Source organism: Lactuca serriola, chromosome 8 (genome assembly GCF_051521515.1).
Source record: "Lactuca serriola cultivar US96UC23 chromosome 8, Lser_US96UC23_V15, whole genome shotgun sequence".
NCBI lineage: Eukaryota > Viridiplantae > Streptophyta > Magnoliopsida > Asterales > Asteraceae > Lactuca > Lactuca serriola.
Window position 1 is genome coordinate 126,984,564 of NC_136415.1, and position 27,540 is coordinate 127,012,103.

General features: G+C 34.8%; 2 protein-coding genes across 2 annotated transcripts; both read left to right on the forward strand.

The window, feature by feature from the left end:
• Positions 1-915: 915 nt before the first annotated feature.
• LOC145066344 (serine/threonine-protein kinase ATG1c-like) lies at positions 916-4,887 on the forward strand. The gene is made up of 11 exons (XM_079013575.1): positions 916-1,454; positions 1,774-1,894; positions 1,991-2,114; positions 2,198-2,291; positions 2,381-2,461; positions 2,542-2,650; positions 2,744-3,166; positions 3,266-3,630; positions 3,721-4,009; positions 4,176-4,246; positions 4,511-4,887. Exons 1-11 carry the CDS (start codon positions 1,209-1,211, stop codon positions 4,760-4,762), a joined length of 2,175 nt encoding a protein of 724 aa, XP_078869701.1. The 5' UTR covers positions 916-1,208; the 3' UTR covers positions 4,763-4,887.
• Positions 4,888-8,217: 3,330 nt separating this feature from the next.
• Positions 8,218-9,755, forward strand: LOC145067387 (heavy metal-associated isoprenylated plant protein 8-like). The gene is made up of 5 exons (XM_079014539.1): positions 8,218-8,229; positions 8,557-8,776; positions 8,943-9,118; positions 9,221-9,311; positions 9,394-9,755. Exons 1-5 carry the CDS (start codon positions 8,218-8,220, stop codon positions 9,753-9,755), a joined length of 861 nt encoding a protein of 286 aa, XP_078870665.1.
• Positions 9,756-27,540: the final 17,785 nt, after the last annotated feature.

A 27,540-nucleotide genomic window follows, 5' to 3' on the forward strand; every position in this document is an offset into this window, starting at 1 on the left:
GATGTGTCCATCAACATTTTGTTAAAATTACCAATCCAAATATGCTTTCATATGAGGTGAAGAAAAAGAGAAACTTTGCGTAAGAGAAGAAAAGGAGAAGACGATTTGAGACTTTTCGATATTAATATAATTAAAATGGTTTAAATATAAAAATGTTATTTTAGTAACTTTGTATATAATTTGTAACTTTAGTCTTTAGTTAAGTTTCTTAAGATTATATTAGTTTCATTTTAATTAAAATATGATTTGGACATAAACGTAAATATTATAGTTTTAGAATGACGTATATGTAATATTAAAATTATAAGAATATTGACCTAATAGATACAAATTGAATTTTTCTCTTTTTAATAACTTTAACCACTAAATTGAATATTTTCTCTAAATGTTAATTTCTTTTAATAATATTTTTTCAATAAATTTAATTAGTTTATTCTAATAATAATTAATTATAAAAAAACTTCATTCCTGATAATATAATAAATTTGTCCATATCAGCAACCATTACATGATAGGGGACTAAAACTTATCCAACGGGTCATGTATAGTAATATTAAATGACTCAAAGATCTATAAATGTTGTTTTTTAAAAGAATTAGTTTTTTCATCCGAAAAAAGATTGCGGCACAACTTTTTGCTTGGTTACCCGCAACGTGCTGAAGATTGTAATCTTTATGATAAATTGAACTCGGTGACAAAAAATTGTTTCCATGGCAAAAATAATAATAACTATTTAGGTAAAATATTAAAAGCAATATTATAATTTTTTTTGTAGCTTTGAATTATTTTTGTATAATAATTAATACAGTTAAATTTAACGCAATTAATTCTTCGGATAATGATTAACGATCAAATTTACCAAAGATTTGAAATTCCATGATAATGCGCACAACGCACACGGCACACAATAGCTTTTGCCAGCGGAAAAACCTTCCAAGAAACATAACACAGCGTATTATATAAAACCCTCTTTTTTTTTTTGACCTTATCGATTACTCCATCTAATCGAAGATCAAACTCATGCTAACATTTTAATCGTATGAGACAAAAACTTCCAAATTTTCATCAAAATCATTCATTCATTCAATCAATTTGTTCTCTTTATCTTACAAACGTAGATGTCGCCGGAAATCAGTAGCTGATCTTCTTTAGTTCAAATCGAAGCTACAAGATTAGGGTTTTTTTGTTTTGCTGTTTTAACTTGCTGGATGATGGCTCAATCTTCGTACAGAGTTCGATCGGTTGGGGATTACGTTGTCGGTAAACAGCTCGGGTCGGGTTCATTTTCTGTAGTCTGGCACGCGAGGCATAAGGTCCATGGAACCGAAGTTGCTATCAAGGAAATTCTCACCGGAAAATTGAACAAAAAATTGGAAGAGAGTCTCATGTCTGAGATTGATATCTTGAGTAATATTAACCATCCTAATATTATTCGACTGCACGAGATGATCAAGGTGCTATGTTTGTTATATTTTAATGACTCTTAACGAAATTAAAGTGCTTTTTCCGTTTTTCATTAGTTGACATTGTGATTAATTTTAAAAAATTGAGGTTCATAAACTGATTTTGTCACTATGGATGAGTCCTTTACTTGTGAGGATTATTACGATCACTACATTTAACATCATAGCGATCCATATCGGTAGATTGGAAAATCTTGGTGCTGACTTTGCAACCAAATTTTGATCAATCTGTGCATCCGGTTATATTGGATTTCTGTTTCGCATAACTGTTTTCAAATTGCTTATAAAAGTCTCATATGTCTGGAATTAGGAGCCCGGAAAGATACATCTTGTGCTTGAATACTGCAAAGGAGGTGATCTATCTATGTTTATCCAAAGACGTCAAGGTAGAATTCCCAAATCAACATCCTTGCATCTTATGCAGCAATTAGGTATCTATCCAAAAAAATTCCTTTTCCTTTTTAAATTACTAGTATTGGTGAGTGCTTGAACTTGATTGTTTTTTTTTTTTTTTTTTTTTTGTACAGCTGCTGGTTTGAAAGTCCTTCGTGATAATCAAATTATCCATAGAGATCTAAAGCCACAGAATCTCTTACTCTCTTCAAATGAAGACAATTCAACATTGAAGATTGCAGATTTTGGCTTTGCAAGGTAAAGTAATTCCATCTTTATATATAACCATGAGCCATATCTTAAAGCTTAGATACAAAAGTAACATGTTATTGTATTTACAGGTCTTTGCAACCTAGAGGCCTTGCAGAAACCTTATGTGGCTCACCACTTTATATGGCACCAGAAATAATGCAACTTCATAAGTATGATGCCAAGGTACTACATTCTGTTAAATTTCAGGGAATCCTTTAGTTTACATTCTGTTTCAATCTATATCCTATATTAACATAGAAATGGAAAAACAGGCTGATCTATGGAGTGTTGGTGCCATTCTATTTCAACTTGTAACTGGGAGAACACCATTTACAGGAAACAATCAAATTCAGGTTTATATATTACCATCAGATGTTTGGGTTTCAATGATATAATGTTTTTTCAATAATAATTCTTTTCACCTTACACGCAGTTGCTTCAAAATATCATGAAATCAACAGAATTGCAATTTCCTCCAGATGTAAAGGACTTAAGTCCCGAGTGTGTTGACCTCTGTCGAAAATTACTGCGACAAAATCCAGGTATTTATAATTTAGACTCATAACAGAAATTAGAAGCATGGTTTTATTTCAATTGACCAAGAATTATAATTACTTAATTACTTTGATGGACAGTGGAAAGATTGACTTTTGAGGAGTTCTTTACACACCCATTTTTCACCCAATCAAAACCTGATGAAATCTCAAGGAAGCCACGAAGAATGACAGATGGGTTTTCTTACCCTAAAAGCCCAGCTTATAAGAACAAAGAAGAAAATTCACAAGAAGACAATTTACCATTTACTCTAGATGATGAATCCAATGGTCCTGATATGGTACGAAGGTCACCTTTAAGATCTACATATGGGTTTTCTTTAGATAATGAAGTTAATAGAACAAACTTTTCAAAAGACATGGAGATTTCTTCAAGGTATAGTAGCATCAGACACAAACAAGAAAATAATGGATTTGGACATGGAAATCGTAAATCATCAGAAGGGAGTCTGAAAGAATCTTTGACATCAATCGATCCCAGACCCGTAAATATCCGTTCCAAAGGTATGTTTTCCATATACTTCCTTTGTTAATTACTTAATTTAGTCATCTTTTTCACATCATCATGAAAGTAAGTTATTGAATTTATCTTGATTTTTACAGTTGTGGATTCATTGGAGTTGATTGATCAAGATTATGTTTTGGTATCTGGTCCACTAGGGGATACTTCATCTGTAGCAAGTGTTAGTAAAGTGAGCCAAAAAACATTTAAATCAGGAAGCCCACCTGTACATTCTAGGGTGAACATTCATTCAACACCTAGTGCACCTTTGCCCATTATTGGTGGGACCTCTAGTAAAATCCGGTTGACCGGGAGCTTTGAAAGTCAATGCTCTGCACCCTCTGGGACATCACATGGATCGGTTGATATAATTGATGCTTTAGAACAACCATCAACTGACAGCATGGCAAGAATCAAGTCATTGCATGATTGTGCTTCTGCTATCTCTGACTTGGTCAATGAGAAGGTGTGTTGGAAAACAGTTTAAACTTGATGCTTTGTGTAAATCAGTTTACTTTCTGTTATTGATTGTTTTCATTTTTTGTTATGAAAAAAGATTGAGTCTGGGAATCGACTTGAGGCGTTTTCAATTCAGCTTGTGATTCTTGCTATATGGAAGCAAGCACTGGATATCTGTCACACACAGGCTGCTTCAGCTATTAAAGGAAGTCCAAGCCTAGATATTTCAACTTCTAACAAGACCTCAAAAAGGGAACAAGATAATACTGATATTAATGAATGTCTGGAAAATGCAAAGTCTCCAGAGGATGTTTGTTCTCATATTGAGAGAATATTTCTTGGTGAAGTTGAAACTGCTGAGGAACTTACCAAAGTTATAGAGCCTGGTATGCCTTTTGTTTATGATGATTTGAACCTTTTTTTCTTTGGTAAATGATCTTTTGGTTTATCCATCGAGTTAATCTGATTATCTTGAAGAAAATATACTATGATGATGATAAGTTAATAATATATTGTCATATTGTTTTTTATTTATTTTTCTCTCTTTTCCAGGAAATGTTGGGATGCCGGATGCAATGGAAACAATATTTCAGGCTGCCCTTAATTTTGGAAGACACGGGGCAGTAAGTCTTTTGTTCACTTGTTAATACGAATATAAATAATGCACATGAGTAAAAGAAAATAATTTATTGCTTATGCATCTCGAATGTGAGCTAATTTATTACTTGGGGAAGAATGACTAAATTTGAAACGAATTGTCACACATTTTTGGATGGGACAAAGAAATTGCAATTTTTATCGTATTGACATCAGTTCCAGTCTGTCAGTTTGAGTCTGTCCTGTTCTGTCTTGTCCTGTACTGACAAAAGTGTGTGTGGATTTGGTAGGTGGATGAATACATGGGGTTTGCTGAAAATGCGGCCGTGTTTTATTCAAAAGCGGTCCGTTTGTTGAGTTTTCTTCTAGTGGAAGCACCTTCACTGATTCTTAATCCTCCATTTTCTATCACAAATTCGGATCGATATAGGCTTAGAACGTATATTGATGTTATTAACAACAGACAAAGCCATTCAAGATCTCAAAGAATGACACTTCTCAAGGGTGGAGGTGGTGGTGATGATCAACATTCTTCAGCTTGAAATGAAATGAAATGAAATATGCAGTTGATATATTTTTATTTAGAGAGGAAGGAGCATGAATTGTAAAATTCTTTGTTGTACAGCTATTCTTTATGTGATTGGGATCTGATTGTGATGGTTGTGAATTGTGAATATTCAACATTTATGTAATTTTTAGACTGATAGCTCAAAAGGGCAGAAATGAATGAAAAGATAACAAAAAAAAAAGGACAAAATCTGGAAATTTGGGAGTTTGAATTTGATAGGGTTGTGAACAAATTATCATATAATAATTTGGGACAGATCTTACTTCTATCTTAAAATTTATATCTATATTTATACTGTATTATTCTCAAACTAACATGATAGAGATAAAACATTCATAACTATTCAACTTAGCTTATAATTAATTACAGCATAACAGGGTTATTTTTTTATAATTCTTTTTTAAATAGTGATATTTAATTGATTAATTGAAATTTGATGTTTGTTTTAATATTTTGTTAAAGTTATCTTTATTATGAAAAAAAATCTATTTATTTAAATTAGAGAAAATTACAAAGTTAACCTAATTCATTAATCACAAAATAACCAAAAACTAAGGGTGCGTTTAGTTGTGGAAAAATGAGCCGTTTTCCGGAAAATTTTTCCAAGAAAAATGAGAATTTTGAAAACGCGTTTAGTTCGTCTATTTTTCTAAATTTTTCACGGAAAATGAAAATTTTCCGTTTTCTAAAATTACAAACAAGTTGGAAAATTTTGGAAAACTGATAATCATTGTTTTCCATATTTTTCTAATTCCAAAATTTTTCTATAAACACACACCCACTTCACCTCATCCACTTCTACCTACCCCCACCTTAACACCCCTCACCCACACCCACACACATACATACCCCCCCCCCCCCCCCACACACACACACACACACACACACCCGCACACACACACACACATCAACCCACAAACACACACACATAAACACACACACCAACCCCCACACACACATACATACCCACCCACACACACACCCACCCGCACACACACACACACACACACACCAACCCACACACACATACATACCCATCCACACACCCACCCGCACACACACACACACACACACCAACCCACACACACACATACATACCCATCCACACACACACACACACACAAACACACACACATACATACATACCTACCCACACACACCCACCAACATACACATGCACACACCAACCTACACACACACACACCTACAAACACACACACTTACACATACATACCCACCCACCCCCACACACATACACATACATACACACCCACCCACACACACACACCCACCCACAAACACACACACACACACCCCAACCCACAAACACACACACATACATACCCACCCATACATACACACGTACATACCCACACACCCACACACACACCCACACCTACCCCCACCCTCACAGACACACACACCCACACACACACAAACCTACACCTACCCCCACAAACACACATACACACACAAACACACACTCGTACCCCCACCCACCGAACACCACCACAACAATCATCGACCTACCATCACCACCACCACCACTAACCCGTCACTAGCACCACCACCATCACCACCACTGATAAAATTGACGCCGCCACCACCATCGCCTGTCATCACAACCACCGCCGCCGACCCGCTACCGTCACCGCCCCCACCCACACCCTACTACCACTACCGTTTTTTAAAAATGAAAACCGATAGAAAAATAGACATTTAAACACGTTTTCTAATTTTCTAAAACTGAAAATGAAAAATGAATAAGTTTAACTAAACGCGTTCTCTAAATTTTTCAATGAAAAATGAAAACGGAAAACGAAAATCGAAAAGGAAAAACAAAAAACGGAAAATGAAAATTGTTTTTCCGTAACTAAACGCAACCTAAGAGTTTTCATAAAATAGCCACACAAATTGCAATTGAGTCCATGAGGGGCCCTCATATGCAGTTTCGTAGCCTTGTCCTCGATCCGTTACCAAACTAACCAAAATGGTACATATATTTTGCCTTTAAGCAAATATGGTTTATATTTTATATTTCAAGCTTTAAAAATTTGTGTTAAAATGTATTAAGCATTTTCACAATTAGCTTCCCCCATCGCATATGTGTCTTTTTAAGACACATTAACGAGTTTCTATTTTAAGAAAGATGTAATCTTAAAATCTAAATATAATATGATTCTTTGAGATCATAAGATCAAAACTCACCTAATATTGTCACAATAGAATTAAACTCTATCCCCTTGGCCCTTGGTTTGATAACTATAATCCCATGTAATTTCTGACGATTAATTTTATTATTTTAGTTTGAAAGTGTAAATTAAAATACAACAGATCTAAAAAAATATTTGTTTTGTAGGTGACCAGGTGATTATTTAAAGTCCTAATACATCTACAAAATTATAAAAAAAATTAGACGATCAATCATTTAAATCCTATATAAAATAATTATGAAACACTGTGAACTACGCTTTATTTCATCATATGAAAAAAAAAACATAAAAAAAATAAGGTCATATATTTTTATTTTTATGGTTATATAATGCCTGAAATTGGAGTTTAAATCCTATATATTAATTATAAAATATAGAGTTTGACTACATTAAAAATAATTTTAGTTGTCCTTTTAAAATTATTTATCATCTTTAAGTTTAAGACGCGTGCTTTATATCTAAAATGAGAGAAATTAAATATCCTCCTACCATTTGTTCCTACTTTTCCTCTTACTATATCAAATGTTGACAAGTGGATTAAATGATTATTAATTTTATTAAATGTCTAATTAAAAGTGATACATGTTAACATTTGACATAGTAGGAGGAAAAAATAGGAACAAATGGTAGGTGAATATTTAATTTCTCCTAAAATAAAGTTAGCCGAAGTTGTAACTCTAACAAAACTTAAATGTTTTTATACCATTATACTATATCTGAAATAAATATATATAAAAGGAAGTGACAACAATCTGTGTTATAAAATCAAACATTCAAACTGATTATTTTATTATCGAAAAGAGATATTTAAGACACGAGCTTTATATCTAAAATAAAGTTAGCCGAAGTTGTAACTCTAACAAAACTTAAATGTTTTTATACCATTATACTATATTTGAAATATATATAATATAAAAGGAAGTGACAACAATCTGTGTTATAAAATCAAACATTCAAACTCATTATTTTATTATCGAAAAGAGATATTTAAGACGTGTGATACATAATTTTTTTTGTTAAAAACTCCATCTCCTCTACAATTTGATACCATTACTTCTCCTACCAAAAAAAGAGTGTATGTGTGAGAGAGAAGATACTAGAGTAGTGTATATATGCGCACAACCCACCATAAGCATGTCAGTTTCTGTGTAATTGTGCTCCCGCCATACTCTCTCTTTGTTGCATTTTCTTACCATTCTCGATCAAGGCATCAACCATGGGAGGAAAGGTACAAATCTACATTCTCCTCTTTTCCAAAATCGTATGGAATCCGAACGAGTAACTTTGATTGATTCCGTTATGACACAAGTTTAATGGATAGAATAAACTCGTTGATTCATCATCTCCATGTTATTTTTCCATTTGTTGCGTTATTTTCATCAAATTTCTAAAAAAATTCTCTGCGTACAAACAAAATGTGTGTAAGTGTAATAATACTGTGTACAAAACTATAGATCACACGTTCGATTGGTTGACTATTTGATTATATGGTTCATGATTCTACTAGCTTCTTGAAGTATTGATATGTGTTTCTGTTTGATTTTGAACATGGAAGAACAAGCAACGGGGGAACGTGAATGGGAATTGGAACATCGAAGAAAAGAATCTCGAGGAAACTAACAACGATGGCGCTGATGAAAACTCAAACGAATCAAAAGCCAAAAATAATAATAACAACAACAACAAGCAAGGTAACGTAGTGATAGTGTTGGCAGTTTACCTTCATTGTCAAGGTTGTGTTGAAACGGTCATGAAATCGCTGAGGGGATTCGATGGTAATCACTAATTACTCAATAAATTAATCATTTATGGTCTTTGATTTGTATATATATATATATATATATATATATATATATATATATATATATATATATCATGAATGAATCAATATTAATTACTCATTGTTATTGAATGATGATTTGATTTGATTTGATTAATTAGGCGTTGAAGAAATAGAACCAAACACAATGGATCATCGTGTGATCGTGAAAGGCAAAAACGCCGACCCTATCAGAGTCGCAGAGCGTCTCAGGCAAAAATCTGGAAAGCATGTTGACCTTATTTCTCCTGTACCCAAGAAACAACAAGAAAAGAAGCAACACGAGAAGAAGCCAGAGGTACCGAATCAAATCAATTTCAAATGTAGATCGATTCGATGGATGACTTTGTACTAAATCTTGTTTTAATTCATGATGATGATGATGATCTATTATATATAGGCACCGAAGGTGGTGGAGACAGTGTTGAAGATGCACTTACACTGTGAGGGTTGCGCCAAAGAAGTTAAGCATTGCCTCCACAAGATGCAAGGTTTGGCAAATTAATTGATGATCAAATGTTAATTTTTTGGTGCATGATAATAGCTAATTATATTATTATTTATATATAACAGGAGTACAAACTGTGAGCATTGATATGAAGGCATCCCATTCGCATGTAATAGTGAAAGGTAGTTTTGATCCAAAAGATCTAGTGACGTACATTAGCAAGCGAGCAGGAAGGCATGCAGAGATAGTGAATGTAAAAAAAAACCAAAACAAGAATAAGAATGATGGAGGAGGAGGAGGTGATCAACAACAAAAGGGGGAGAATGATCAGAATTGGAATGGGAAGAAAGAAAAAGGAAATGATCATAATAATAATAATAATAAGAAGAACACTACTGGGTTTGCATACCCACAGGTTCCTCCAGAGCTTGTTTATGCGCAAGATCTATTTAGCGATGAAAACCCTAATGCATGCTCCATCATGTAGATATAGACATATATAGTCATATAGACAACCTATTTCGAGGTATATTTTTTTCATCAATACTTTTGAGTTTTGGCACCATGCACAATTTTGTGATATTTTTCATTCAAACTTATATACATGCATCTTGATTTGTCTTTTGGGGATCTTTTATGGTTTCACTAATCACAATATCGACCTACTTAATTATACACAATCTACTCTAATTTCTTTATGTTACATATATAATTTTGTTTTCAATTTTTGGTACATTAATTGTCATTCTAAATCCTAGTCTTTTCTTTTGTAAAATATCTAAACAATCACAACAGTGAAAATTACGTTACATGTTTTGAAGTAGCCTTATAATTCTTCCAATCATATCCAGATAAGTATTAAATGAACTGAAAGCCTTTTTTTTCCATATCAAAATTTTGAATTTTAAATGGACCTTTTGCTGGAATCATACCCAAATATGATCTCTTCTTCATAAACAGTCCAACAGGGTCTGTTCTTTATTTTTTTTGTATATGTTTTGGGCAACGATTCGTTTTTCTATTGTGAAGGTAATGAAAACACGCGGGTTGGCTCCATGACCCGAAGTCCTTGACTCGAAGTATATAAGAGAGTGTTGTGTGTTGTTCTGGTTATTATTCACGAGTCTACACACACACACCTTATGTATCAAGCTCTCTCTCGTTCTTTAGGCTTTACGGTATTTAGGGATTCAGTCTATTGTTCATAGTCTGTAATTTCATTTCTTGTATTTATTTAATTCTAGAGTGTAGTTTTGGAATATTGTAATAGATAAAATTTTATTATCGAGTGCGAGTGTTATGTAGTGAGTTTTCAGATGTGTGTACATGAAAACCAAATGGTTCTTCTAATAAAGGGTTGTTGATGTTGTGAATGATCTGTTTGTAGTTTTGTATGGTATCAGAGCCAGCGCTGACTTATTAGTTTTGTCGATCTTCGACTTAGAAGCAGACATGGTCTCGATTTAGGGTTTCTATGGTCTTGTCTGGTGGTTTTCGATCTAGTTTAGATCTCGGGTTTTCTGTTCGTTGGCGACGTTTCCCTGGTAGTTTGCTCGTCACGCTTGGTTAAGAGTAAACAGTCGTAGACTCGTAGAGATTGTAAACGCTGGTGTACAGAGCACCAACGGACAACGCCTATCTAAGTGGTCAACGTTAAGTAAGCGAATGAAAAACTATTAACAAACGAGGTCTTAGCATTCGAATGTTGTAACCTGCTTCAGTGGTAGATCAGGTTGAATATACCAGTTTATTGAATCTACTTTGCTGCTTGTTGTTCTTCTTCTCGTTGAATAACATTGTAAGTCTTCTGATTAACCCTTCCTTTCTGTTTGGGTTCTTTCTTGAGTGTTTCTTTGTTATGTGTGTCTATTTGCTATATGCTTTGTCGTATTTGCTCGATTATATGATTTGTTTCTAATTAGATATGTTGATCTATTTTTAGCTAGGTTATTTTTTTCATAGTGTGTTTCTTTCTTGGTTGTTTTTATTATCTTGTTTGGTTCTTTAAAATGATTGGTCCTATTGATCGTCCTGAGTCTTCAGGCAAGAATGAGATAACTGATTTTTGCTGATCCTTTATATATTCATCCATTTGATAATGCTATAACAACTATAATCAATGTTAAACTAAATGGAGCCAAAACTATACAGTCTGGAAAAGTTCTATGATCAGGGCCTTAAAAGCCCGAAATAAAATTGGTTTTGTGGATGGTACCATTGTTAAAGATAAGACTGATAATTCAAATTCTATTAAATCGGATAAAGTTAATGAAATTATGTGTTCTTGGATTTTAAATTCTATGTCTGAGTTTATATTTGTTGGACATGTTTGTTCTAAATTTGCAATTGATATCTAGAAAGAATTAAATGAAAGATTTTTTAAGGTTGATGGTTATGTTGTTTTTAACTTGCAACAATGTATAAATACTCTTACTCAAAGTGGTATGTTTGTATCTGACTACTATAATAAATTAGATGGACTTTGGAAAAAATTTGATAGTTTAACTATTTGTACTGAGTGTATTTGTGAAGATGCTACTTAGTTTAACAATCACTCTAAACTCATGAAGCTAATGCAAATTTTTAGTTGTCTTGATGATGTCTTTAATCAAGTTAAGAGTCACATATGAATTATGGAACCTTTGCCAAAGGCTAAAATTTCTTTTTCCATTGTGTCAAGAGAAGAGTCAAATCAAAAGAATGGCTCTATCTCTAATGTTTCAAATAAAGGTCAAACTTTTTCCTTTGTTGGGAAATTTAATGATCCTAAAAGACTTAGAGGTAGAAATCAAAATCTCCAATGTAAACATTGTGGTATTAAGGGTCACACTATTGGAAAATGCTATAAACTTGTTGAATTTCCAAAGGATATTAAACCAAAAATCGATTTTAACAAATCTTCTGGTAGTGTTCTTGTTGTTGCTTCTCATGTTTGTGATATATCTTGTTCATCTTCATTTGCTCTTGATAAACTGGATTAACATATTTTAGTAAGTGAACAATACTCCAAACTTATGTCACTTTTAAATGATAAGAGAACTCCTAAAGAGATGTCTAGTACTTCCAATATGGAAGGTATTTCTTATAAGAATGTTTTTTTAGTAAGGATAATCAATGGGTTGATTCTAGAGCTAGTCAACACATGACTGTAAAAAGAATCTGATCTTCATGACATTGTTGATGTTTCCAAGCTTAACCTTAGAGTTGATCATCCAAATGGAGCAACTGCTAGAGTTGATAAGATTGGTAACATGAACATGCCTGGATCTATATCTCTTCAAGATATTTTTGTTGCTCTTGACTTTCATGTTAGTTTTTATATGTTCATAAGATTTGTATAGATAATATATTTAAAGTTGTTTTTGAAGAACATAATTGTGTCATCCAGGATTCGCTGTCCAAGGAGACCATGGAGACTGGTAAAAGAATTTTGAGGCCTATATTATCTTAATAGTAATATTTTAGGTAGGACTTCTTGCTTGCCTAAATCTTCTCTTTGTTGTGTGTCAAAACTCGACATAATCAACTTGGACATCCTGCTGATAAAGCTTTGAATGTTCTTAAAACTTATTTAAAGTATGATAATGAGACTATTCCACCATGTGAGGTTTTTCATAAAGCAAAGAAAATTAGAGATCATTTTCCATTAAGTGAACATAAAACAAGTAATCTTGGTGAATTAATTCATTTAGACGTCGGGGTCCTTATACATTTGTTACTTCTGGAGGATTTAGATATTCTTTTTTGACTATTGTGGATGATTTCATAAGGGCTATCTGGGTTTATTTAATGAAATTTAAAGATGAAGTTCCTTTTCTTGATTTAATGTTTTTCTTTGTTTTTTAGAATATCATTTTAATGTTAAAATTAAAACTATAAGGTATGATAATGACACTGAGTTTGTAAATCATAGAATTAAAAGTATTTTACTGAAATCTAAAGATGAAGTTCTTTTTCTTGTTTTGATGATTTTTTTGTTTTTTAGAAAATCATTTTGATGTTAAAATTAAAACTATAAGGTTTGATAATGGCATTGAGTTTGTGAATCAAAGAATTAAAAGTATCTTTTTTTTTTAAAAAATAAAGGGATTTTGCATCAAACTACCTGTGTTCATACTCCACAACAAAATGGTGTTGTGGAAAGAAAACACAAACATCTTTTAAATGTGGCTAGGTCCTTATTATTCCAGTTTGGATTACTTAAAGGATTTGGGGCGAGGGTGTTCTCACAACTGTTTTTTTAATTAATAGACTCCCTTCTTCTGTTCTAAATGGAAAGAGTCCATTTGAGATAAATTATGATCACTCCCCTGTTTTTAATAATATTAGAGTCTTTGGATGCTTGTATTTTGTGATGGGTTTTGATACAAAATATAAGTGTGTTTTTTCATAAAAACCGCAACGAAAGTCTTATAAAAATAACAAGTTCATTTTTAAGTTTATAACAAAACCAAACCATCTAAGATCCATTTATAGATTTTAGAATGATATTAAAACAATGAAAGAGTGTTTTACAATGACAACCCTTAAAGCCTTTGAACCCACTTGGTTTTGGGGTGTTGATGAAGATAGAAAAATCAAAGAGAATGGTTTTCTCTACCAGTATCCACCATCAAGATAATGCATTTGGAATGCTAGTTCCTTCTTGTATTCTTGAGTGTCTTAAGACTTTAATACTTAACTCAAATAAGCACTAAAAGAGACAACTCAAGGTAGCATATAATCCCAAAAAAATAGCTTCAAAAGGAAAGATGAACAGAGCATAGAAAGCTACGACTTTATTGAGAAAAAGAGAGGAAAAATGAACTTGAATAACTAGCCAAAATTCATGCAAGACACAATCTTTTATAATATCATGCATTGTAAGGGCTTTACATTAAAATACTCTAAAGTATTAGCAACCTTTAGGAGCATGGGAGACATAAGAAGAAGGTTGACAAACAACATTTCTTCTTTATATAATGAATTCGGCCATACCTTAGAAAAGAGAAGACCTGCTTAAATTTTATAAACTCAAAGTTTATAAAATATAAATTTTTTCTTTAGGTAAAAGACAAAAGGATTCAACCAGTCCAAAAGGTTGTGCATGACTTATTAATTCATATTATATGAAACAATAACTAGTTATACTCTTTTATAATTATAATTTTCACAAAACAATAATTATTCCATAATTAAATACAAGAATTGATATTATTTATTAATAATCACATTGATAATAATGTGCCAACTTGATAAAGGTGTGACCCTATAAGATCATATATTATTAACAACATCACTCAATAATGATTCTTAGGCATATAGATTCGACCTCCCAGTTGCACAAGATTCATTAGAGACTAACATAGATAGTAGTTGACGTCAAGCAACGGGCTACCGCCCCTAACAACATATGAAAGGTGCCATCTCATCAATAGCCAATTCTAGGAACTCTAAGTTACAATTGTTATTAAAGGTGTCATATCAGTTATTCCTTTGTCTCAGACATCATGTTGAACATGAGATATGGATCCCCATCAATCTCAGTGTTCAACTTTCAATGAATAAAAGGAACAAATCCCATCTTGACTACATACGCCCGTCATGTAGTTCATGTCATACCCAATGACGTCCCTTATGAGTGCCTTTTATGGAACAACGTTAAACAATGTAAAAACACAACAATTCCTACACTTCAAGTCCCAAATATGTATCTCAGGTCTAAGAATACAAAGATACGACCTTGATTAAAACATCACTCACAACTACGATTGTAACATACACGTTTTAAAATCATGTTTTAAGTAAATAATATTATGAAATATTATGTGAATTTGAATGTTGAGTTCTAACAGATAGTTTTTACTAGAATTGAAGTAAAACTATGCTTAGAATCATTCAGAAAGTATTGGAAGTCTTATGAGATTTCAATCAAATGTCAAATAGTGAAATTTAGCGAAAATATAAAATTTGAAATAAGTAAAGTTTTATTATTGAAAGTTGTAGATAATCTCGTTAGAAACATTTAGGGGAAAACCTCATCGAAATCCGAGTTATAACGAAGAAGTTATTACCAATCGAAGATTCGCGACAAAACCGACACGACGCCGAATGACGTTAAAAGTGAGTTTTTGATAAAATACTTTTTAGTCTTAGTAATATAAATGAAAGTCGTAGTATTCGTTAAACCGAGAAGTTCGATAAAAAGAACGCCAAAATCTGACTTCGTATGAGGAAGTTATGGTTTTTCTAAGTTTCAGAATAGTAGTAGACAACTAAAAACTCGAATTTTAGATCGAACGATATTTAGCCGATACAACCTAAACGAGAATCGAAGGTCTCGTCATTTGTAGTACAACGATAAAAAGTCTGACGAAAACGGATGTCGGATGAAGAAGTTATGAATTTTTAACGGATTTTCCTGTCCTGGTCTGTTAAAAATAATAATATTAAAATTAAAGTCAAAATTAGCCGATGAAGTCTAAACGAAAGTTGTAGAGCATAACTTTAGCTATGTGTGCATATAAATAACATCAAAAACGGAGTTAATATGCGAAAGTTATGAATTTCGGAAGAATTTGGCTCAAAATCTGAGAATTTCGGATAAACTCGCATGAATAGTATCGGCCACGTCCTTCGCACGAAGCAACTGCGTCATCTGATTCGTGGCGCGTCCGAGGAGCGACGCGCGTCGCACAGCTGTCTGAGTCTCGCATCCGAAGCGTGCCACCGTCTGAGCCGAGCCGTTTGTCGTCCGACCCTCGCATCCGAGCCGTGTTGCTGGACCAATTCGAAGCTGCCACGTGTACCGAGCTTCGCATCCTGCACCGCGTGTCCTCCTTCCTTCGGCCAAACTCCGAACCTCGCAAGTATATATAGGGGCTGCGAGACTTGCTGGGTAAGTTTGGATTTTTGTCACTTTTCACCCCCAATTTCATATTTTAGCTATTTCCACATTCCCCGAAGCCGCGGTATTATTTTTAACACCCAAAACACGTCCCGAAGTGCCCGAAGACCCCGAAAAATTTATCTTTTCGGTTTTGAAGCGCACCCTTTGCAGAGCCCGGTTTTCAATTAAGCTCCCGTTTTTCAACATTGAAAGTCGTATTTAAAGCCGAAGTGCTGCCCAAATTACTATTTTGACCCCCGGTTAATTCAAGGTGAGTTCAATATATATGAACAATTGTATGTTATGTTTTATATGTGCTATGTGCTTTTCAGTGTTATTATTCCGAGTTATTTTCCCGTGTTATTTTATTCGCTATTTTATAGCAAAAGTAATACCTTTGACCATGTGATCAGTGAAAGGACTTAGATTCACATTGGTACTGGTACGTAGCCTCTGGCCATGCAGAGCATGTCTCCGTAAGAGAATGACTTCTATTCTATGGCATTGGCAAATGGTTAGACAGGGCTATAAGCCTGAAATCTACCACGATGTTAATCAGAAATCTTATGTCTTCTGTGCCATTTGGGTCGAAGCTTTATTGATGTATATCAAGTATGGAAATTGTTATGTCTCACTGATTGTATACCTTTGAATCAAGTCATTGATTGATATGGAAAGCTTAACACATGATTCACATATGCCTTTGTTGCTCCTTGTTTCTCTTTGCTTCTGCCATATTGAAGTATATATATGGCATAATATTATATTGTATCTATTATTGAACTCACTAAGCGTCACCGCTTACCCTATCAATGTTTAACAATTGCAGGTGATAAGTAACCAGTATAATCATATACTGTTGAAAGATTTAGAAAAGTTTGTAATAATACTTTTGTACTTCAGCCTATGTTTGTATAAATTACAATATCCTGGGTAGTTATGTATTATATAACACTTTGTAATAGTCGGTTTGTATCCAGTAGTTTGTAACCTCTTTATCAATGTAAATATTGCTTTTATGAATATGCAAGTAGCATATTTTGGAGTAATAATATTGTGAAGTATGAAAGTTTGGGTCTTTCAGAAATATGAAAGTTGGGGTCTTTCAATCATGGTATCAGAGTCGTAGTTTAATCGAACTAAATGCCACAGATTGGTATTAGACTTAAACTATTGGAAGTTCAATATATGAACTGAATCATTATAAGTATATGGATACAAACCATAGGAAAGACTTAAGTGAAGTATTAGGTTATAATAAATCCTAATATTTTAAAATACTATATTACTCCTAAATTTCAGAATGATGGCTGAACAAGTAAGTAGCCATACCCCTGAGGTTGGTGGAGGTCCTCAACCCGAGGAAGTGAATACTCTAGTATCTCCTCGTGAGGAGCGACTCTTGGGTAAACTTACCGGTGTTATTCGACAGAATCTCGAAGAACACAAAAAGAATGGTGATCAAGGAAAAGAGAAAGCCACTGGAGAATCTTCAAAAGGAGAGGTGCAGCATCCCTCGTTCAAAGATTTCAAGAGTAGTGGTGCTACAGAGTTTTTCGGTGTTCTCAATCCCATTATTGTTCTTACTTGGATCCAGAACACAGAGAAAGTGTTTCATATTTCTCATGTGGATAATAAAGACAAGGCTAATTATGCTTCCGTAATGCTCATTAGAGAAGCCTTGGTCTGGTGGGAAGCAACATATGAAGCTCTCAACGGGTTTGACCAGGAGAATTTAGCCTGGGAAATGTTTAAAACTCGTTTGTTAGAGAAGTATTGTCCTCTAGACATGAGGAGAAGATTGGAGAAGGAATTCCTCGAGCTTAAACAAGGAGGAATGATTGTGAATGAGTATGAAACTCAGTTTAATCAAAAAGCATGGTTTGCTACAAAGTATATTCAACTGAAGACGAGAAAATTCAGTTATTCATGGAGGGACTACGACATGAAATCCATGATTTTGTAGCCAATAGGGATGTTATGTCATTTGATAAAGCTGTTGAGTATGCTCGAAGGCGTGAGCATGACTTAGAGATACATGGAGCCACTCTTATTGTTCCAAAGCGTCCACATACTAAAAGAACTATTCCTGTTTCCACTATTCCACCAGCTCAATCTGTTCGAACTGATCCTAGCAAGCAAGTGCTATCTTAGAGTGCTTTTCGTGGCCGCGGCAGGTCACAATCTTTTTCTATTCAATGGCCTTCATGTCGTGTTTGTGGAAAGAATCATCCAGGCCAATGCAAAATAGACAAGGAATCCATTGTCTGTTATGGATGTGGAGAAAAGGGTCATATAAAGCCAGCTTGCCTAAGGAAGGGTGTGACTTGCTATGCATGTGGTATTACTGACCACAAGAAGCGTTTTTGCCCTACTCTTACCAGCCAAGTGACGGGAAGTCAAGCTTCTGTTCAACAACCGGCGAGAAGTCAAGTCCTTGTCCAACAACCAAAGAACACTCCAGCTAAGAAGGAGGAGGTGCCAAAAGCTAAGGGTCGTGCATTCCAAATTACCACAGAGGAAGCACGCGAGGACCCGAATGTTGTGACGGGTACATTTCTTGTCAACTCTAGACCTGCTCACATCTTATTTGATTTTAGTGCCTCAGATTCTTTTGTATCTTATGAGTGTGCGCATTCTTTTGAAACTGCTTGCTATGCACTCATGCAACCATTTCATGTAGATACTGCGGGAAGTATATCATTACTTGCTGATAAAATCTATAGGGATTGTGTCATAGAAATTGAAGGCTGTAATTTTCTTGCTAACCTAATCCCTATCTCCTTGCCCAACTTCGGTATTATTCTCGGCATGGATTGGTTGTCAAAGAATCATGCAGAAATCTTGTGTTATGAAAAGATGGTACGCATTCATATTAAAGGGGAAGATCCTATTCATGTCTACGGTGAGCAAAGGATCTTAAAAATAATCTCTTTCCTCAAAGCTCGTAAACTTATATCGAAGGGTTGCCCTATTTATCTAGCCTATATAGTTGACATCTCAAGAGAGGAGAATAAAACTGTGAATGATGTTCTCATTGTTAACGAATATCCTGATGTTTTCCCCGATAATCTGCCTGGACTTCCTCCAGACAGGCAAGTAGAATTCTGAATTGACCTTGTGCCTGGTGTTGATCCGATTGCAAAGACTCCTTATCGTCTTGCACCAGCCGAGATGAAAGAAATGATGATTCAACTACAGGAATTACTTGACAAAGGCTTTATTCGACCGAGTACCTCTCCCTGGGGTGCTCTGGTATTGTTTGTCAAAAAGAAGGATGGATCAATGCGTATGTGCATTGATTATCGTGAGCTGAATAAGGTGACTATCAAGAACAAGTACCCACTACCTTGCATCGACGATTTGTTCGATCAACTTTAGGGTGTTAGCTATTTCTCAAAGACTGATTTGAGATCTGGCTATCATCAGTTGAAAGTACAAGAGCAGGATGTACCGAAGACTGCTTTCCGCACTCGTTATGGGCATTTCGAATTCCTTGTCATGCCATTCGGTTTGAAAAATGCTCCTGCTGTATTCATGGTTATGATGAATCGAGTATGCCGCCCAATGCTCTATAAGTCTGTCATCGTATTCATTGACGATATTCTAATCTATTCCAAGTCTGAAGCTGATCATGCCGTTCATATTCATGAAATCTTAGAACTTATTAGAAAGGAGAAACTTTATGCTAAATTCTCGAAATGTGAATTTTGGCTTTGCCAAGTTCAATTTCTCGGCCATGTTATTTCTGGTGACGGTATATCCGTAGATCCTACCAAAATCGAAGCCATTCAAAATTGGGAAGTGCCCCGTAATGCTTCCAAAATTCGTAGTTTCATGGGTATTGAGGGTTATTACCAAAGATTCATTAAAGAGTTTTCTCGTATAGCTATACCTCTCACTAGTCTAACTCGAAAGGAAGCAAAGTTCGAATGGGGTGAAGCCCAAGAAAAAGCTTTCTCGACTTTAAAAGATCTTTTGACTCATGCTCCCATCTTATCACTCCCAGAAGGTGATGATGATTTCTCCGTGTTGGGATGAAAACCCTAATTGAGATTTGATGAACAAGATGCGGAAAATAAGAACAAACAGAAATATGAAGATTATGTCGAATGATCACTCGATTTATTCAAATATGAGGAATATATTACACTTACAACATAGACTAAAGAATCTAACACTACATAAGAAACCTCACGTGACGGCTACATTTTGCCTCACTATTAACCCTAATAATGAATAATACATGACTATTTATAGGGAAAAGACAAGTCTTGGGCTTTTAACCAACAATTCATCAAAGGGGCCCATTGCCATCATCCATGGAGTGCTTTGAAACCCTACAATCTCCCCCTCAAAGTATGGAATGGATGACAATGCTTTAACTTCCAAAACAAGCATCTAGCGAATAGAAAGAACTTGCAACGAGGAATAGATGAAGCAATCCACGAATCTTGATTCTTCAACAGTCTTCAAACACGGGCTCTAGGATATATAAATCAAGCACTGAAGTAATGTCTTTAAACTTCATTTTCGAATGTAATCCCAAAAAAAAATCTTCATCAAAACCAAACCCGCCATAAAAACCCATTTCAGAACAAAGAAACCGAATCACTTCTTGTCTTTGAAGAGCTCCCCCTCCAAGTCACAATGATCTTCAAATAAGCTAATGATATAAGCCATCAAAAAATATCATGTAACAACCCAAACTTTAAGATTCGTAATGCTGCTTGATCGAGAAAATACTAGAAGTCGGAGATATAACAAGTCCTTAGCAGAGCTCGATAAAGAACTTTCGTTGTAAAGGATACTTCTCTGTAAAAGCTTTAGCAGAGATCGATGAAGAACTTCTACTGTAAAAGCTACCTTCATAATTCTACCACAAGCTTTATAAAAAATCTTCAACTTTGAAAAGTCACAAATCGAATTTCGAATGACCAAACCAAATTCTCCCCCGATTTATAATCAAAAACATGATTATAAAGCCTTCAAATGGTCATGAGAATGATCTTGAATGGATAAAAAATCACTAAGCTCCCCCGTGACAAAATGATATTAACGATGAAGTATAAAATCCGAAAAAGTCGTGAAAATTTGACGTTATCACGAAAAACGACTTTCCGAACCGCCAAGACTTGATGAAATCTATAATTTTCTGTTCACGAAAAAATATGAGCGTTGAAAAATCCAAAACTGTTCACCGGCCCTCAAAGTAGTAAACTTTTTTGAATATTGGGCCGAAACTGTCACTTGCTGAAAGACAGGGGATGGAATGGTAATTCTGCATCAATATACCCCTTTATTTGTAACAATTTCTGAGATTGGTCCAAAAATATTAAACTGTGAAAACAACAGGGACCAAAAGTGTCAATTTGCTGAAGTTGCAGGGAGTAAAAATGAAACTTTACTATCTTCTTCCCAATTTGTTTGATGAAACGTGAGACACGGCAGAAGTTTCAGTACCGATTCCTTCATTTTGATTGCGAGATCAAAATAGATCATTCGAAAAGTCATGCTAAAAGTTCCGATTACGAAACCAAATAATTCCGATTGCGAGTCCCATTACATCCGTTCTGATTGTAATTACCAAATCACGATTCCGATTCCGAGCGGCAATTCTAATTCCGAAACCATGTGCAAAGATTGATTCTGTACAAGATTAGATTAATTCCTTCTGTTCCGATCAATGCCAAACACGATTCAAGATCCGACTTTGACGCCTTATTTCCTTAGATCTGATTTCTGTTCCAACGAAGTGATTTTACACTTCCAATTTAAACTTTAAACCTTTTGATCTGATTTTGACTTTCGGTTTTGACCAGCCAAATCGAGATGCAATTCTGTTCATCTGTTCATCATCGGTTCTTTAAACTCAAACAATCAATTTATCAATGAGAATCCCCAATTAACATCGAATAACAATTCTGTACCCAAAATCACAATTGAACATAATAATAACAAGAGATGATTCACTTTCAAAAAAATCATTATCAATCTTCAATCAAATACGATGTTAAGACAAAACTCGAGAACAAGAACAAAAAGAGAATCAAACAGAAATCGAGAATAATGAAATCCAATAGCACTTAAGAACGTATAATCGACATGAATTGAACGCTTAATTTGAACGAAAGACTTTGACTTACGATGAACAGGAAACGAACACAATGGGCTCAATGAATGGAGCGAATGAATAGTAATTAATAAAAGATGGGCTCAAGAACAGTATGTCATCGGCAGATCAATAGTGATTACAAAAATAATAATAATATGACTCTATGATTTGGCTTAGAGTTTGAAAACAAATCAGATCCAAAAACAAATAATAAATAAAAAGAGAATATGATCGAAATCACCATGATGAACGGTAACAAAATATATAAGTCTCCATGAACAGTTGCTTGAACAGAATTTAGATTCCAATGCGCCAAAACATCAATAATCTTCAATAACTTGTGCAGAAAATCATCAAATCAAGAACCGATATTTCAAAAATCAATAGATCTTCAAAGACCCGCTATGATACCACTTGTTGGGATGAAAACCCTAATTGAGAAGATGAACAAGATGCGGAAAATAAGAACAAACATAAATATGAAGATTATGTCGAATGATCACTCGATTCATTCAAATATGAGGAATATATTACACTTACAGCATAGACTAAAGAATCTAACACTACATAAGAAACCTCACGTGACGGCTACATTTTGCCTCACTATTAACCCTAATAATGAATAATACATGACTATTTATAGGGAAAAGACAAGTCTTGGGTTTTTAACCAACAATTCATCAAAGGGGCCCATTGCCATCATCCATGGAGTGCTTTGAAACCCTACACTCCGTGTATAGTGATGCTTCAAGATTGGGACTCGATTGTGTGTTGATGCAGCGTGGTAAAGTGATAGCCTATGCCTCAAGACAACTGAAAGATTATGAAAAGAATTATCCCACCCATGATCTCAAACTCGCTGCAGTGGTATTTTCCCTAAAACTTCGGAGACATTATCTTTTTGGTACGAAATGCCAATTGTTTACCGACCACAAGAGTCTCAAGTATATATTCAGCCAGCAAACTCTGAATTTGAGACAACAACGAGCCATGTAGCTGATCAAAGTCTATGACTGTGAAATCCTGTACCATACTGGAAAGGCTAATGTGGTTGCAGATGCACTTAGCAGGAAGGTTTATCGTAATGACATGTGTTATACTATTACTCACACTACGGTGAAGTTCACTATTCTTGATGAACTAGAGAAGTGGCAAGTTGAGGCCTTAAAGCCAGAAAATGTGAAGAAGGAAGGAATGGTACATTATTCTGATGTTTTACTTGATGATCCACGAGGATTAAATGTATTTAAGAATCGGTTATGGATTCCAAAGATTGGTGGATTAAGATAGAAGATTTTAGATGAAGCTCATAAGCTTAAACTGTCAATACATCCTGGTACAAGTAAAATGTACTATGATATACGAGTTGATTATTGGTGGCCTGGATTAAAGAGAGACATTGGAAGATATGTACAAGAATGCTTAGTATGCTTACAAGTCAAAACAGAGCACCAAAAGCCTTACGGAACTCCAGAAAGGCTTAGTGTTTGTGTATGGAAATGGGAAGAGCTGTCTATGGATTTTATTACCAAATTGCCAAAGACTGCTAGACAACATGATAGCATTTGGGTAATCGTCGACCGCCTGACTAAGAGTGCACATTTTCTCGCCATGTGTGAAACGGCTCCAATGGAGAAATACGCACAAGTATACTTGGATGAAATTGTTGCAAGACATGGTGTGCCACTAAAGATCATTTTCGATCGCGATACTCGTTTCACTTCTCATTTTTGGGAGAGTATGCAACGTGAATTGGGATCTCGAGTTGCCCTCATCACAACTTATCATCCCCAGACAGACTGTCAGAAAGAGAGAACAATCCAAACAGTAGAAGATATGCTTCGTGCATGTGTCTTGGAGTTTGGTGGTAACTGGGATAAATACTTGCCTCTTGTCGAATTTTCATATAATAACAGTTACCACACTTCAATCAAAATGCCACCATATGAAGCATTATATGGTCGCAAATGCCGTACGCCGTTATGTTGGCGTGATGTAGGATAGAAGATCCTTGGAGGCCCTGAAATGACTCAAGACACCACCGACAAGATTCAAATCGTACGAGAAAGAATGAAAGCAACCTAGGATCGACAGAAGTCCTATACAGAAAAGAGAAGACGACCAATAGAATTCCTAGTGGGTGATTTTGTAAAGCTGAAGGTATCCCCATGGAAAGGCCTTATAAGATTTAGGAAGAAAGGAAAGTTGAGTCCCAGATTTGTTGGACCTTTCAAAATCATCCAGAGAATTGGAAAGCAGGCATACCGTTTAGAATTGCCTAAAGATTTGGCAGGTATTCATGATGTGTTTCATGTGAGTTATCTGCGCAAATGCTTGAGCATCTACGATGATACAGTTCCATTATCCGAAGTGAAATTGGATAATAAGTTAAGATATGTCGAAGAACCGGAAGAGATCGTGAATGAAAGAACAACTAATCTACGTAATAAAGAAGTAGAGTTGGTGCTTGTCAAGTGGAAACACCATCGAGGCCCAAATTATACTTGGGAAAATAAGAATGAGATAAGAGCAAAATATCCCCATTTATTTTAATCAATGTAATTTCAGGGACAAAATCCTCAAAAGGAGGAGGTATTTGTAACATACACGTTTTGAAATCGTGTTTTAAGTAAATAATATTATGAAATATTATGTGAATTTGAATGTTGAGTTCTCATAGATAGTTTTACTAGAATTGAAGTAAAACTATACTTAGAATCATTCAGAAAGTATTCGAAGTCTTATGAGATTCCAATCAAATGTCAAATAGCGAAATTTAGTGAAAATATAAAATTTTAAATAAGTAAAATTTTATTATTAAAAGTTGTAGATAATCTCGTTAGAAACATTTAGGCGAAAACCTCATCGAAATCTGAGTTATAACGAAGAAGTTATGACCAATCGAAGATTCACGACAAAACCGGCACGACGCCGAATGACGTAAAAGGTGAGTTTTTGAGAAAATACTTTTTAGCCTTAGTAATCTAAATGAAAGTCGTATTATTCATTAAACCGAGAAGTTCGATAAAAAGAACGCCAAAATCTGACTTCGTATGAGGAAGTTATGATTTTTCTAAGTTTCGGAATAGTAGTAGACAACTAAAAACTCGAATTTTAGATCGAGTGATATTTAGCCGATACAACCTAAACGAGAATCGAAGGTCTCGTCATTTTTAGTACAACGATAAAAAGTTTGAAGAAAACGGATGTCGAATGAAGAAGTTATGAATTTTTAACGGATTTACCTGTCCCGGTCTGTTAAAAATAATAATATTACAATTAAAATCAAAATTAGCCAATGAAGTCTAAACGAAAGTTGTAGAACATAATTTTAGCTACGCGTGCATATAAAGAACTTCAAAAACGGAGTTCATATGCGAAAGTTATGAATTTCGGAAGAATTTGGCTCAAAATCCGAGAATTTCGGATAAACTCGCATGAATAGTACCGGCCACGTCCTTCGCACGAAGCAGCTGCGTCATCCGAGTCGTGGCGCGTCAGAGGAGCAACGCGTGTCGCGTAGCTGTCTGAGTCTCGCGTCCGAAGCGTGCCACCGTCTGAGCCGAGCTGTCTGTCGTCCGAACCTCGCATCCGAGCCGTGCTGCTGGACCAATCCGAAGCTGCCGCGTGTACCGAGCTTCGCATCCTGCGCCACGTGTCCTCTTTCCTTCGGCCAAACTCCGAACCTCACAAGTATATATAGGGGTTGCGAAACTTGCCGGGTAAGTTTGGATTTTTGTCACTTTTTCACCCCAAATTTCATATTTTAGCTATTTCCACATCCTCCGAAGCCCCGATATTTTATTTAACACCCAAAACACGCCCCGAAGTGCCCGAAGACCCCGAAAAATTTATCTTTTCAGTTTTGAAGCGCACCCTTTGCAGAGCCCGATTTTCAATTAAGCTCCCGTTTTTCAACATAGAAAGTCATATTTAAAGCCGAAGTGCTGCCCAAATTACTATTTTGACCCCCCGGTTAATTCAAGGTGAGTTCAATATATATGAACAATTGTATGTTATGTTTTATATGTGCTATGTGCTTTTCAGTGTTATTATTCCGAGTTATTTTCCCGTGTTATTTTATTCGCTATTTTATAGCAAAAGTAATACCTTTGACCATGTGATCAGTGAAAGGACTTAGATTCACATTGGTACTGGTACGTAGCCTCTGGCCATGCAGAGCATGTCTCCATAAGAGAATGACTTCTATTCTATGGCATTGGTAAATGGTTAGACAGGGCTATAAGCCTGAAATCTACCACGATGTTAATCAGAAATCTTATGTCTTCTGTGCCATTTGGGTCGAAGCTTTATTGATGTATATCAAGTATGGAAATTGTTATGTCTCATTGATTGTATACCTTTGAATCAAGTCATTGATTGATATGGAAAGCTTAACACATGATTCACATATGCCTTTGTTGCTCCTTGTTTCTCTTTGCTTCTGCCATATTGAAGTATATATATATGGCATAACATTATATTGTATCTATTATTGAACTCACTAAGCGTCACCGCTTACCCTATCAATGTTTAACAATTGCAGGTGATAAGTAACCAGTATAATCATATACTGTTGAAAGATTTAGAAAAGTTTGTAATAATACTTTTGTACTTCAGCCTATGTTTGTATAAATTACAATATCCTGGGTAGTTATGTATTATATAACACTTTGTAATAGTCGGTTTGTATCCAGTAGTTTGTAACCTCTTTATCAATGTAAAATATTGCTTTTATGAATATGCAAGTAGCATATTTTGGAGTAATAATATTGTGAAGTATGAAAGTTTGGGTCTTTCAGAAATATGAAAGTTGGGGTCTTTCAACGATCCATAAAGTGATTTGATACGGGTCAGGTCCAATACTTATTCTCCTAATCAAGTATATACGAAGTTGGTAGCAGTTCTTGCTATTCTCATCTCCATGAGAATCAAACAATCAACTCATATTAGTCCTACCTCATAGATTCTCCCATAACTGTGAACGACTATGGATATATAGAATAACCTAGTTATTAAAGGATTTAAACATGCTAATATAGAAAACAACAATTACTTAATGAAAGACTCGTATCCAATATATCAACTCATTGCAATATATGTTGCTTGTACTGTTCCAATATCCAAATACTAAAATTTCAATCAAATACATCTACTTATATCAACAAGGCCCTATAGCACCAACTTTACTTTCATGCTTTAGCTAATGAAGGAGCTTTGTTAAGTAGATTTGACAAACTTGATTTGAATAAACTTCACGAATACCTATATTTTTAGTTATATATATAA

What these genes read in the sequence shown, in the direction of transcription:
- LOC145067387 (XM_079014539.1), top strand. An exon ending in ATCGCTGAGGGGATTCGATG is followed by an intron (nt 8,777 to 8,942) that starts GTAATCACTAAT and finishes TTGATTAATTAG; the next exon opens with GCGTTGAAGAAATAGAACCA. An exon ending in TTGCCTCCACAAGATGCAAG is followed by an intron (nt 9,312 to 9,393) that starts GTTTGGCAAATT and finishes TATATATAACAG; the next exon opens with GAGTACAAACTGTGAGCATT.
- LOC145066344 (XM_079013575.1), top strand. Translation starts at nt 1,209, where the DNA reads ATGATGGCTCAATCTTCGTACAGAGTTCGATCGGTTGGGGATTACGTT. An exon ending in CAGGAAACAATCAAATTCAG is followed by an intron (nt 2,462 to 2,541) that starts GTTTATATATTA and finishes CCTTACACGCAG; the next exon opens with TTGCTTCAAAATATCATGAA. An exon ending in ATTTTGGAAGACACGGGGCA is followed by an intron (nt 4,247 to 4,510) that starts GTAAGTCTTTTG and finishes TGGATTTGGTAG; the next exon opens with GTGGATGAATACATGGGGTT.